At 45.1% G+C, this 15,000-nt stretch overlaps 1 protein-coding gene across 1 annotated transcript in view; it reads right to left on the minus strand.

Moving 5' to 3' along the window:
• The window catches only part of cdh4 (cadherin 4, type 1, R-cadherin (retinal)), a gene marked incomplete at both ends in the record, with an annotated part of 200,426 nt that overhangs the window by 35,105 nt on the left and 150,321 nt on the right, over nucleotides 1-15,000 (minus strand). The window contains 2 exons of the mRNA XM_080546182.1: nucleotides 3,093-3,237; nucleotides 7,481-7,636. Coding sequence (XP_080402308.1) covers nucleotides 3,093-3,237; nucleotides 7,481-7,636 — 301 coding nt within the window. The remainder of the gene's footprint in view (nucleotides 1-3,092; nucleotides 3,238-7,480; nucleotides 7,637-15,000) is intronic.

The following is a 15,000-nucleotide window of genomic DNA, read 5'->3' on the forward strand; positions in this document are numbered from 1 at the left end:
ATAATACGAAAGTGTTGAAGAGCCCACTCGATATAACAAACAACAGTTTTAGGATCACTAAATACTTATAATGTGAATTGGATTCACTGTATCGTCTGCCAGAGGCTACCGGGTAAGTGATACATGGCTTGTAAACAAACTTATGTTTTAGGATGTGTTCAAAAGCAAGGACTGTGTGATCATCTAATTATATGTAGTTATGTGTTTTTAGCATGTTGATGTTGTATGCTGATGTTGCTAAACATGCAGATGTTAGATGTTCCCGCCTGAAACCACACCACTACTAGTGTGCCCTTGAGTAAGGCACTTAGCCCTCAGTTACTCCAGGGGGAATGTCCCTGTAATTCGAATTGTAAGTCGCTTTGGATTAAAAGCGTCTGCTAAATGGCAAAATTATTTAATTATTATTATGTTCGTAGGTATGTTCCTTTTTCGCATTAGCCTACTAGCAGCTGTTTTGTGTGTGTTTTGATTCAGAACACAGTTCTATTTGGTTTGAGGTGTACCAACATTCAAATTAGCATATCTTCTTCAACTTCAAATCTTCTTCAACTATATTTCAATGAATGACACATCATTTGAAAGATTGCAAATCTGCATTTTCATAATCTGGTGGAAAAAACTGAAAAATGACATTGCCCTACTTGAGGACTTTTTAACTAGACCCCTGCCACATTGAAGCATGCTTTTCCAAGGAGAATGTTTTTATAGAAGAGATGCCAATGCCTCTTGTTAATTAGTGTCATGATGTTTTCAACTTTTTTTTTTTTTTTTACTCAATTGACAGTGTTGGAATCCAGACAGGCACATTGTCCTGCAGAAAAACAACAGAACAGGTGTTCTAAGAAAGTATCTCTAAGAGAGTAAAAAAGAAAGAAGACTCTTGGAATGTGTCTGGTTACTTGCTAATTAGAGGCGCTCGATAGAGAACGGACCCACGCTCCACTGAGGAGAAAACAATGTACACACACACACACACACACACACACACACTCACACACGCGCACACACACACACACACACACACACACACACACACACACACACACACACACACACACACATACACACACCCACACACACACACACACACACACAGACACGCACTCTCTCTTTTGTCTTGCCTACATTGTTTTGAAATTCTCCTGAGATGAAACTTTGCAGTGTAGAACGTTGTCTGGAAACTGAAACAATAAAGACAAACATCTCTCCACAGTCTTGTTGTTCAAACACGTGTCTCTCCAACCATGACATGGCTGCAAGTTTCCTGCTTTTATTTCCAACAGCAGTTTGCCTTAACTGTAAGATACACAGATCTATACAGTGGTGTAGTCTACGTGATACGCAGGACTACGCCGTATACCCACTAGGAAAGGCCAAGGATTTCCATATACCCACTTAAACATGTGTGAGGATACGTAACAGCGTTTTGTGACAGAACTTTCACTTTCATTCCGTCTGTGTTACGAAGCACCTGACTTTTGGACCATTGAGACTGACTATAGCGTCATATACCATCAAAGGGGGGAAATGCGACATGAAATATGTCAAAATGCAGCACAGATCAGCCTTATAACATGTAATGTTAGATATATAACGTTAGACAGGGAGCGCATATTTATTTTTATGGCGTTCCGAAATGAACGATATGAGGCTGGGAGGGAAGAATCACAGTATCCGCTTGTTAAGTCGTGACGTGTTTCCGGGTCCAACATTGGCTGAGGCGCTGTCTTCGAAATGCCGAAATAATAATAATAATTAATTATATTTATATAGCGCTTTTCCGAGGCTCAAATACACTGACAATATGGAGAAAACGGGAAAGTATTGTGTGGCTTGTTGTATGAATAGATCCCAGTCTAAAAAACGATTAAACTGTCATTCTACCGCTGTAGTACACTGGTACTCTGGTGCAGGGAATTTCTGGTTAGGACCTGGAAATGGCTAAACGTCACGTTTGACGTCAGACTTAACAACCACCCACTAGAAAAAACTAGACTACACCACTGGATCTATATACAGGGGTGAAAACTGGTGATGGCCCAAAAAGGTGAAAACGAAGACAATTATCAATGCGTGGCTAACCTTAGAGGAGAGATTTTTCTTTTACAAATTTTTTTTTATTAGTTTTTCAGATTTTTATCCCTTTTTCACCCAATTTGGTAGCCAATTGAACCCAACCTAGCATCCAATTATCCCCTGCCTATTGCATAGGATCCGCCGCACGACCCCGTGGCCGGCAGTCCCAGAAGAGGCCGCCAGGCAGACTAGCTGACTGGCTCCTCGAGCCCAGCACCGTTATTCCGGCACCCAGGGGGCGGTGTTGCGCGACGGATCCTTGTCCAGAAATACTCCTATACCGCCCTCGGAAGCGGCCGCCCAATATGCCGCTTCCCGTGTGCCTCGGCCATATCTGGATCTGGCGAGCCGGGATACGAACCCCGGTGGGCAGCATGCACTAGTGGCCAGTGCGTAGACCGCTACACCACCGCGGGGCACCTTTTACAACTTTTGACGGGGGGTAGTGCTAGCACTAATGGTGTTAAATAGATCTCGCTAGCACTAACGGTGGTCTAACAATGCGCATGTGTAAGTAGCGGCAGCCCTGACCTCAACACCTGCAGAATTACTTCGAAAACAGTTTACCGTGACTGTGTTCTCCACGCTGTCTGGAACTGTACCTAGCTCCCTGAAGCTAAGGGTTATTTCAACAGCGGTGGAGTTTAGCAGACAGGGAGATTAGTTAGCTCGCTCATCATGTGACTTGGATGAGACTTAGCCCCCCCCCCCTGCCCCCAAATAAATTTTGGGGCAGGGGGGGGGGGTAAAAACGGCTAATTTAGCAGAAAGGTGACAAGTTTGCACCCCTGTATATAAAATGCAGGTATGTAAAATGTATTTTATGAATTACTAACTCAAAAATGTCAACATTTTAAAAATAACACCACACAGGCATTAATAAACACCTAATGGATCAGATTATGTAAAAAACTCAATTTTGACAAAAATGGAGATAGAACCTTATAATTCTAACATAAGGAGTACCTGGTTTAGAGCCCTAGCCATGGCTGACAACAGTATGGGAGGCGTACCTGGTTTAGAGCCCTCGGCCACAGAGCCGTTGTACACCTGGTTCTGGAACTCCGGCCTGTTGTCGTTCATGTCGATGACGTAGATGTAGAGGTCGATGGGGTTCTCCACCTTGTTCCCGTTCATGTCCACAGCATGGGCACGGAGCTGGACACACATACGCAAACACAAACGTCAGACTTAGCTCTTAATATCTATCTAATACAGTATACTGTACACATCAATAATCAATCAACAACATGAAATGTTGTGGCAAATGTATTCCAGATTGACATTCATTATTATTATAGTAGATTTGGCACACATACAAATTAGCAACACAGCAGTCTTGATTCGGATTGGCGATTCCGACTTTGAAAGTTGTGTTAATTGAAGACCCCACACCTGTTCTAGCCTTTTATTCAGCAGGAGATGATGAATAGCCTGTTGGAGTGTTTGCCTGGATCAGTACCGATACATTGAGATTATAAGATGTGAAGAAGTCGGGTCCAAACCCAGATACACTTGGCTCTGTGCTGCTCACACTGGGAGAGTCAAACACAACCCCTAAGTGGTGCTATTGAACGCAGCCTCATGCTGCGTTCTTGCCTTTGTTCTCCCTGGGAACATGTTTGTCCTGGTTTGTTTGGTTGTTTGTTTGTGCAAAAAACAGTGATTGGCTACAATGTTTTCTACAAGAGATAAGCAATTTGCTGAAAATTCACAGTGCGGGACAAAAAATAAGGTGAGATGGAAAAAGGGAGTGCGAGAGAGAGAGAGAGAGAGAGAGAGAGAGGGAGAGGGAGAGGGAGAGAGAGAGAGAGAGAGGGTAGAGAGTGAGAGACAGAGAGAGAGAGAGAGAGAGAGAGAGGGTAGAGAGTGAGCGAGCGAGTGTGAGAGAGAGAGAGAAACAGGGGTAAGGATGGTGGGAGGAAGAATGATTGACTGAGCAAGCCTTTTGCAATTTGGAGAAATAGAGAAATAAAGAACCACAACAAGACAGTCGGGGACCCTGAGAGGAAAGAGTGACAACAACAGTTACCACCTACACTGTGAAGACTTCATCTCTACTCCTGCTGTAGCACACACGTGACACGGTCTGGTCATTTGGGCCGTATGTCGGCAACCAATCAAAATGTTCTGCCTTTGTTCAATGTTCTACCCATTCATATTTTTCATTTTATTGGACAGATATAGTGAAGACTGACAGGAAAGTAAGGAGAAGAAGGGAGAGAGGGCATGTCAGCAGGGCATGGGCCGGATTGGAACCCAATGCCGACATGGGCATAATATGTGTGCACTGTAGACCGCGGTGCTAGACCACTGGACCACCCCAGGCCACAAAACGTTCTGACTTTTATTTTGAAACATGGAAATACACTTCAACGTTGAAAATCACAACACAAACTCGCTAGTCGAGCCAAAATACTGCGACGCAATGGATTCGGTGAGTAATCCCCCACTGCTACCTAGTTAACTAGAACACTACTTTACATTGTTAGCAGGCTCACAAAACAAGCTGTGTTAGTTGACTAGCGAGTGTGTCATTGATTTTCAACAACACTGAAACAAGTTTTACATTTTTCGAAAGAAAAGTCTGAACATTAAATCGGATGCCGACTTGCGGACCGACTGACCAGACCGTGTCACCTTTTCTGAATTCAAACCCTGAGTAACCATATCTCACAACGCAAGGCATCATCATTTTGGGGGAAATAGAGTAGCACTGAATAGCAGCCCTGTTTCTCCCATTCTATTGTATACAGGAAAACACTATCTCCGTCAATACTGAAGCGTACAAAACTGCATTCATCCTTCTGCAACAGCCATGAGGGAGCCGAGGCTTTTGTTAAGTCTAACATAGACTAACAGGATCTTCAGAGTCTACTATTCACAATAAAAAAAAACTACTTTAGAATGTACCAGAAGACTGAATAGCGCAGTGGAGCCTGGAAAACGTACAGCATCCATACCTGTCTACGGAGGAATCACTCACTTTTGTGTCTGTGCAAAAATACACGCAGACACCCCCCCCACCCACCCCCTCGCTTCACTCGCCACTTAATATTCCCCAAGATGCTGCTTTCCAACGGCCAGAGCGACAACAAACAAACACGGGGAGAAACACCAACAAACAAACAAGGCCAATCTGTTTCCTCAGCTGTGTGTGTGTGTGTGTGTGTGTGTGTGTGTGTGTGTGTGTGTGTGTGGGGGGGGGGGGGGGGGGGTGCAGCCATTGGAAATGTGATCCGAGGGCCTGGAGGAGTGTGTGAGGAGTGTGTGTGTGGATTGTGTGAGGACTGCTAATGTGTGGGTTTGCGCCGCCATTAGCATTCAGGAGGGCGTGCCTGAATAACATCCACCAACCGCCGGGAGACAGCTCTACCGTACACCGCCACGACAACCGTTGCCGTCGCACTGATGGATTCTGCCTGCCTGTAGCCTCCGAGGCATACCCAGTCAAGCTCTCTATCCAAACACACACAGAGAGAGACACAGACAGACACACAGACACACACACACACATACACACAGACACAGACAGACACAGACACAGAGAGACACAGACACAGACACAGAGACACACACACAGAGACACAGACAGACACACACACAGACACAGACAGACACACACACACACACACACACATAGACACAGACACACACACACACACACACAGTCACAGACACACACACACATACACACACACACACACACACAGACACACAGACACAGATACAGACACAGACACAGACACACACACACATACACACTCACACTTTCTCACACACACACACACACACACACACTCACACTCTCTCTCTCACACACACACTCACACTCACACACACACACACACACACACACACACACACACACACACACACAGTCACAGACACACACACACACACACACACACACACACACACACACACACACACACACATGCACACACAGTTCTCCTGACTCAGAGACTCACAGCAACTTCCTCCTGTACTGTAGCTGTCTGCAGAAAACAAAACTTAATTAAAAATCCTAACCTCAGAGAACATCTCACCCCTGGAAGATAACAAGTTGGAAAAACCCACCAGACCGTCTCTCTTGCTATCTCAACATGAGACAGAAAGTTCAAACTTAAAGTTAAAAAGGAACCGACCACATCGACCATGTTCACATCTCAGAACATTTCCGTGTTTAAAACTTATCAATGTCAACCCAGAAATAACCAATACCATAAAATAGCTGCCCTAGATTACAACAACCCGTCCACTCCACTCATAACCTGCCCATTCCTCTAGGGGCTAGTGTCTAGGGGGTAGGGGCTAGTGTCTAGGGGGTAGGGGCTAGTGTCTAGTGTCTAGGGGTTAGGGGCTAGTGTATAGGGGTTAGGGGCTAGTGTCTAGGGGGTAGGGGCTAGTGTCTAGGGGGTAGGGGCTAGTGTCTAGTGTCTAGGGGGTAGGGGCTAGTGTCTAGGGGGTAGGGACTAGTGTATAGGGGGTAGGGACTAGTGTATAGGGGTTAGGGGCTAGTGTAAGCAGGGGACCTCCAGGCCTGATGTTTGTTGACGGTAAGGCTGTCAAACTAGGAGTATAGCTGTAGATGTCCTGGACCATGTTCCAGTGTGGCGGTGTAACCGAGGTAACAGAGAGGTCCCTCCCCCCTTGTGTTGACAACACACAACACACAGGGCTTGTTCATTAGCTCTGAGGACGAGTCCGCGAGTCAGTACTCCCTTCTGTCCTCTCCCGCTCCCCCTATCTTCCTCCCTCTCTCTCTCTCTCTCTGCTGGAGGAACTCCATCTAATTGACAGCTTGAGTGGCTGAGAAAATCTGTGCTTTGTCAAGGCAATCTTTCCTCTCATTTCTTACTCTGGCATAACTCAAGGAAAGTCTGGCCTCAAAGAAATAGTTGAGTTTTGGAAAGAACAGAACACACTGTTCTCAGGATGGGATATAGACTTGCAGACAGACAGACAGACAGACAGACAGACAGGCAGACAGACAGAGACGCATGGAGTGAGAGTAAGGTCATGTTCTCACATGAAAGTCCGAATCAGGACCCGGAGCAAGTGGATGAGTTTGCAACATTGTTGCATAAATTATTTCTCTGATTTGCGTTCTCACAGCCCTTTCGTCCCGCTCTTATCCAGATCAACACGCATGCGCTGTTGTTTTCCTATGGACAGCCTTGATGCGTTGTTTCTAACCGGAGCGAAACCACCCTTTTCAAGCGGAGCATCCGTTGGTTCTTTGCTCCGGGAGCGACTTCGAATGCGCGTTCTCACAGCTCCAAACGACGCAGAGCAAAGCACATTTTATCCTAAACTCCGATTCCAAGTGAAGCAAATGTTCTAGTGAGAACACCCCCTAAGACAGGCTGTGGGAGGAGCAGCAGTGACAGGTACTCACATGGTAGGAAGCCCGTTCCTCTCTGTCCAGCGGTCTGGTGACGTACATCTTGCCATGAACAGGGTCGATGTTGTAGATGTCACTGGGGGGCTGGTCCGCTCCTGCTCCTGTGATGCTGTAGCGGATCCCGATGTCCTGGTCCTGGTCCGAACGGATCTGAAAGAAGTGGAGAGAGAGAGAGAGAGAGAGAGAGAGAGAGAGAGAGAGAGAGAGAGAGAGAGAGAGAGAGAGAGAGAGAGAGAGAGAGAGAGAGAGACAGGAGTTAGGCGTGAAGGGTGTGGGGATAAGTAGCTGGAGTCTGGAGATCACAAAATGTTTTGTAGAGGACGTCCAGGCCTTGTAAACATGATGGCTCTCAGGGGATTCTATCAGGGGATTCTATCAGGGGATTCTATCAGGGGATTCTATCGCCACAATGTTAACGTTTGGGTTATGGTGGATGTTTCACATTGCCACATCCAACATACTTAGTGGGAACATACTACAATCGAAGCCCTTCCTCTTGAGACTCATTAGATACACAGTCAATAGAGAAAGACCAAATGTGACACGTTCTAGTGTTTTGGTCTGCGTGTCGGCAACCAATCAACATGTTTATTTTGAAACACGGAACTAGGTGGAATCTGTGGAAAGCCTGGTACACACATAAAGATTTTCTAAAATTTTTATCTGAGAGAGACCCCACACATGGAGATAAAAAGTCATGGATTGAACAGTATTGATCGTATTGTGTGTGGTGTAATCCGATATTCCCAATACAGCACACCACATACATGAAGATCTGATCTACGACAGTCTAGAATCACGTCCCCCAAGCCAGAAATCTCACGTGATCGACAATCATAAATATTGAACACATTTAATATTTATGATCGTCGTTTTCCGAGCAGAGAAATGTACTCTTCACACACCTCACACCGTAGGATAATCTTTAGAGCCATCCGATAATTGCTGTCCTTGGTTGGAATGGGGGAAATCGGGCCAAAATCAGCCAGATTATCTTTATGTGTGTACCCGGCTTTAGTTGACTAGCGATGTGTCATTGATTTTCAACAACGCAGAAATGTATTCACATTTTTCGAAAGAAAAGTCTGAACATTACATTGGATGCCGACATGCGGACCAAAACACTAGAGCGTGTCACATATGAAAAAGCTGTCCAGTACAGTATCTTACAGTACTGTAGGAAGGCAGGCTCTCGTGATCTTAGAATTATAAGGTTCTATCTCCGTTTAGGGCAGTTCAGAGGTATTGAGCGTCAAAGTTTTTACATTCCATTATGTTTTGTGAGATGGAACCTTTGTATTTTATTAATTACTAACAAAAAAATGTCAACATTTTAAAAATAACACCACACAGGCATTAATAAACACCTAATGGATCAGATTATGTAAAAAACTCAATTTTGACTAAAAATGGAGATAGAACCTTATAATTCTAACGTCACGCTCTTAGAAGGCTCAGATTGAGGAGGCCTACTAAACGAGAGAAACTGGACTGAAGTGGTTATTTGGTACAGAAAGACATCCGTCTACTTCTGATAATAGATTCTGTTCTGACAGCACTAGTAGGGCACTGTAGCAGGTGGGAGATTGATGGCTTATTGAAAACCTGTAATCATACAGAAGTCATTTTTATACACCTACACGTGGCGAATAGTTCATCCAATTTTCTCACGTTTATTTTTTTGTCCAACTCTTTAAAGTGCCATTCCCATTTCCCCCGATTTTTCCTTTCTTGAAGGGAATTGAACGATCTCCTCGCGAGGGGTTACAAGTCAGGAGGAGTAATCATACATTCAAATGGAAAAGAAAAACCTCCTCGCTTTTCTCCTCTACTTTCTCTCCTATGCAATTTGCCTGGTCTGTGGGGCTGGAGATCATGCGTGAAAATGAAATTACTTAATCCGTCCACCGGCAAACGGAGGCTTTTGCATAAAACATTTCTCTGTTGGAACATGATACCCCCTTCTCTAATTTCCTACAAATTCCTCCCACACTTTTCTGCCTGTGCAATCTCTTCCCCCATTCGCTTTCATTCGAGACTTCTTTCCCATTTAGCTAATCAATTTGTATAGGAGTTGCCAATGCCCTAACATAGATGTGCTGCGGTGTGTGCAATCCTCTATCTCCCTCAGTTAAGGTGTGGGTGGGTGGGGAGGATTCGATCATAATGGCAGCTGTATCAACCACAGCACTCAGGCACAGCTCTTATCAGTCATAATGTAATCACTGTACTGAACTATGTCATTACAATAAATCTATTCATAGGGTTATTATTTCCCCTCCACCCACAAACCCACTATACTGTACCTAGTTATACTGAAAACATCTTCATTTCATATGCTAAATTATGTCTCGAATACTGTATGTGGTTTGGTTTAATACACAGCACAGTGCTGACTTGAAATCATCTGTGTTAAAGGTCGGGGAGACATGTATGGAAGCCCACCATCCATATCCACAGAGGGTCTCTCAAACACCCCTGTGAAAAACCCATTATACATGTGGAAATATGCGTACTCGCTTTCAGAGAAGAAAATGCCAACAGCATTCTGGCATCAACAAAAGTAGATTTCCCCCTCTCTCTACACGATGGGCTCTGTAGGTAACTATGTCTGTGTGTGTAGTGAAGTAGTTGACGGGTAAGAGAGACACGCTCGGCGGGCTCTGACGTGTGGATCAAAAGGATCGACTCAGTTCAATAATTCACGAGGCAGTCATGGGAGAAATACACATACGACATTTCCACCTGAAACAGATCCACAGCCAGGTGTGTGTGTATGTGTGTCTATGTGTATGTGCGTGGGTGTGTATATGTATGTGCTCTCTCTCCATGGGAACATCAAAGCCCCGTGTGTGTGTGTGTGTGCGGTTGACACATTAAATAGCCCCAGGAGGAGGAGGGGAGCCTCTCACATGTCACACAGGCTTGACTTCGCTTGCTTAAAATTCTACTTTAAGGCCACCAGAGACCGGATGTCATATTTTCCAAAAGCTCTCTTAATAAAGACTCTTTATATCGATAAATTGAATAAATGAGTAGGCTACGGCTTATCCCGGGACTCCCCTGAGTCATGACTGCTCAATTGAGTTGTTTGAATATAGTACTAATGATGAAGGCTAGGGCTTTCTATCATTATCTCTCTGCTCTGTCTATCTCCCGTCACTTCTGTCTCTCTCCTTGTGAGGGGAATCATAATAGGGAGTCAAAATACGTAGATCTGAAAGAGCGATTTAAAAGGGATGGGTGTCTGTGTCAGTCACAGAACAGAGCAGACATGTGATAAGTGACCCATTTGTCGTCTCTCCGTGAGTGATTTTCTTCATTACTGACAACTGCTGGGCTCCCGTGGGAAAAGCTATCAGCACAAAGAGAGCTACATCTGTGGTAGAGATGGGGGGAATCAGATGAGGAATTAGCGTTGCGCTAAACTATCTGGCGAGAAGGAGAGAGAGGCACGAAAACACTGACAGGAATTTAAAGGAATACATTTCCATTTTTTATTCAGACCAGCTGTGTCTCTAATTAGCGCATTGTGTTTCAAGTTTCGGTCGGTCCAAATCTCCTTTAATGTCTGATTGCCCTGTGTGCGTACTAGTTTGATGTGAACATATCACAGTGACTAATTTGATGCGTGTTTGATGATGTACATCCATCCTACAGCATTTTCCGTTCCGCTTCAAAGTTTGTTTTCACTTCGACAAAGTCTGTATGACTGTCGTATGAGTATGAAGCTAAAAGAAAGAGAAAAAAAAGACTCAAAAGGACAGCAGGATGCGTCGTCGGTGAGGTAGGAGTTTCCCATAATTGTTCTTGTTCTTCCAGGAAGTCATTATGTAGCATTGTGAGCTGCGGGCACCAGCATGATCATTACTGGTTCCAGTGTGCTGTAGGCTATGACACACAATAATGGGAATCTGTGGTTTACACTATTTCATAGCCCTTTTCTTGATGTCGCACACACGTTTAATGGTTTAAGGGCTGGTCGTAGCCCTTCGTTCTATCCCTTCTACCTCTTTATTTTATGACTCTTTATGGACTCCATCACCTCTCCTCCTCCCAGTGCAGTCCTAAGAACATGACCTGGGTGAGAAAGTCAAGTGTTACACAAGGCAGCTAGAGAGAGAGAGGCGTCACATACGCCCAGTCCATTCAGTTTCTGCATGGATATATATATGTTACGGTACATGTGGGTAAACGGTTTATGTCTGCATTTCCCGGGACATGCCAGCATAAACCGTTGACTTGGTACATGCTAGCATGTCCCGGGACATGCCGACATAAACCGTTTTCCCACATGTACCGTAACATATACAGGGCCTATAGAAACATCTGGTGTCTTTGTATTCTTCCCCTTGCTGCTAGGTGCTATGTTTTGCAACCCTCTCTATTGTGGGGGGGAAATCATGTCGCTACATGAGTCAAACTGTTTAGGACACAGGAGGAGTGGTATAATCTGACACTACAAGTGTTCATCTGAAGAATAATCAGGTAGAATACACAGTGAAGACACAGGGGAGGTGATCGTAGATGCACAGAGGCTGATCTGCCCTCAGACGTATGTTGGGCTGGTGGGGGTAGAGCGGGGGATTGTGGGAGGTAGCGATGGCAGACAGACCTCAGGTTGGTGGGGGTAGAGTGGGGGATTGTGGGAGGTAGCGATGGCAGACAGACCTCAGGTTGGTGGGGGTAGAGTGGGGGATTGTGGGAGGTAGCGATGGCAGACAGACCTCAGGCGGGCAGCCACTCAGGAACAGGAGATGACTAAGCCTTCTGGGAACTCTCTCTGTCACGCTTTAGCCGCCAGTGTTGTCACCCCTAATTAAGAGCTCTGTGCAAATCTCTGCATGGCTTTAACGTAAATTATAGTTGACACCCCCATTCCGTCTCAGTGTCTGACTGGATATCTAATGCTCTCTATCTCTTTATTTCTCTCTCTCTCTTTCTCTCTCTCTCTCTTTCTCTCTCTCTCTCTTTATCACTCTAGCACACTCCCACACGCACGCACGCACGCACGCACGCACGCACGCACGCACGCACGCACGCACACACACACACACACACACACACACACACACACACACACACACACACACACACACACCCACACACAGACATAATCAAATGGTACTGAAAGAGATGATAACCATAGGCATCTCATAGCCTACAGTAATAAAGCTTCCAATCACAGTCCACAAGAATCCCTGGATCATCATATTGTTTTGTACCAATCCCTTTCAATTTGATTATTTGTCCTCTGTTGTCATAAAGAATCTCTGATGTCATAAGGTATCTTCTTCTTTTTGCCAGACAATACCTTTGCTCCTTTAGTTGTAAGTCGCTTTGGAATAAGGCGTCTGCTAAATGCCAAAAATAATGTGGTAAATGTAAAAATGTTAGTTGAAAATCAGGGAAATGGCAGAAGTACATGCTGTTCTGACTTCCCCATAAATGTCTGTATTGTGCCGCTTTCATCCTTCCTGTTGTGTGCTTGTCTGTCTTCAAAGGGCTGACAGACTAAATATCCCCTGGGTTTGATGATACACAAGTTCACATGCTAACATAGGGCACTCGCTAAGTGAAACATAGGGAGAGTGATAGAGAGCCTGTGTGTGTGTGTGTGTGTGTGTGTGTATGTGTGTGTGTGTATGTGTGTGTGTGTACGTGTGTGTGTGTATGTGTGTATGTGTGTGTGTGTATGTGTGTGTACGTGTGTGTGTACGTGTGTGTGTGTGTATGTGTGTGTGTGTGTGTGTATGTCTGTGTGTGTGTGTGTGTGTATATATATGTGTGTGTGTGTGTGTGTGTGTGTGTGTGTGTGTGAGCTTTCAAACATTCCATGGCCCCCTTCCAAAACAGAATAACAACCTTACAAGCAGGAATACGACAAGGGGAAAAATGTCAGTTTAGTGGCACTGAGACAAAAAAAAAGGAGATCGTTTTAAAAATAGTCACAGTGGCGGTTCGCCGGAGAAGGAGCCGCGCGCGGAGGAGAGCTCAGGTTTAATATCTCTCAAGACAGCCACAGTCGCACACGGTTATCCCCGATCCCATAAAGAACAGCTGTGTCTGGGCCTCCGCACACAGGGCACTCCATTATGGATGGAAGCTGAGTGAGGAAATGAACAAAGCGCCGTGCCAGACCACTGAAATATGGATTTTTGGTTTCTGCTCCCCTCATCTCTCTCTCTCTCTCCCACCCTCACTCCTTCTTCCTGGTCTCTCTCTCCATCTACCTGCACCTTGTTCTCTCCCCTCTCTGTCTCTCTGTCCCCTCCCCTCTCTCTCTCTGTCTCTCTCCCTCTCTCTCTCTCTCTCTCTCTCTCTCTGTCTCTCCCTCTCTCTCTCTCTGCCTCTCTCTCTCTCTGTCTCTCTGTCCCCTCCCCTCTCTCTGCCTCTCTCTCTCTCTCTCTCTCTCTGTCCCCTCCCCTCTCTCTGCCTCTCTCTCTCTCTCTCTGTCTCTCTGTCTCTCTGTCCCCTCCCCTCTCTCTGCCTCTCTCTCTCTCTCTGTCCCCTCCCCTCTCTCTGCCTCTCTCTTTCTCTCTGTCTCTCTGTCCCCTCCCCTCTCTCTGCCTCTCTCTCTCTCTCTCTTCCTCCATCTCTCCCCGAGCAGGTGAGAGACGCTCCATCAATATGAATGAGGAGCGCCGGGCGCCACCTGAGACGTTAGGGGGTATTCCTGTCCTGCCACTGACATTCACACTCAGCGATTCTCCTCCACCACACAAGACTAAATCCTATCAGCTGTATCAAGCCATTTTGTCCTAATCCTGCATTGCAATTACTTGGCTAAATGTCCAGGATTTAATCTGAGTAAAAGGTTGAAGGATAAGTGGAAGATATGTGCACGTACCATGCATACTTTAATATGATAACAGTATGAAGAGATGTTACTACTTTATACTGTGCTTTGGTACCTCTGTCACGTATCATGACATAACGTGACGTTAGAATTATAAGGTTCTATCTCCGTTTTTTGTCAGAATTTAGTTTTTTACATAATCTGATCCATTAGGTGTTCATTAATGCCTGTGTGGTGTTAATTTTTAAATGTTGACATTTTTTAAGTTAGTAATTAATAAAATACAAAGGCTCCATCTCACAAAACATAATGGAATGTAAAAACTTTGACGCTCAATATCTCTGAACTGCCCTAAACGGAGATAGAACCTTATCATTCTAAGCTCACGATAAGTAATGGTGAAGTATACTTCTGAAGTATAAAATAAAACGTTCGATGAGCCTTGCCGATTCACTTGGCCTTCATAACCATAGCAACAGGAACATTTCCTCTGTAAATTGGATTTGGGCAACAACTTTGCCCACAAAGGACACAACATGCATCAATAGGTAGATCTGAGCACTGCCTGATGGGTAACAGTGACCGACAGTGGTTTCGATATTGTATTAAAAAAGAAGTTGAATGAGTTCGGTATGAATAGGAGAGGAATCACAAAAGGCTGTATTGTACCGTGCGTGGTACTGTAGGCACAAACACATATCGGAGGACTTTAAGC

The sequence above is a fragment of the Nansenia antarctica genome (assembly GCF_963989245.1).
Source record: "Nansenia antarctica genome assembly, chromosome: 15".
In the NCBI taxonomy this organism is placed as follows: Eukaryota; Metazoa; Chordata; class Actinopteri; order Argentiniformes; family Microstomatidae; genus Nansenia; species Nansenia antarctica.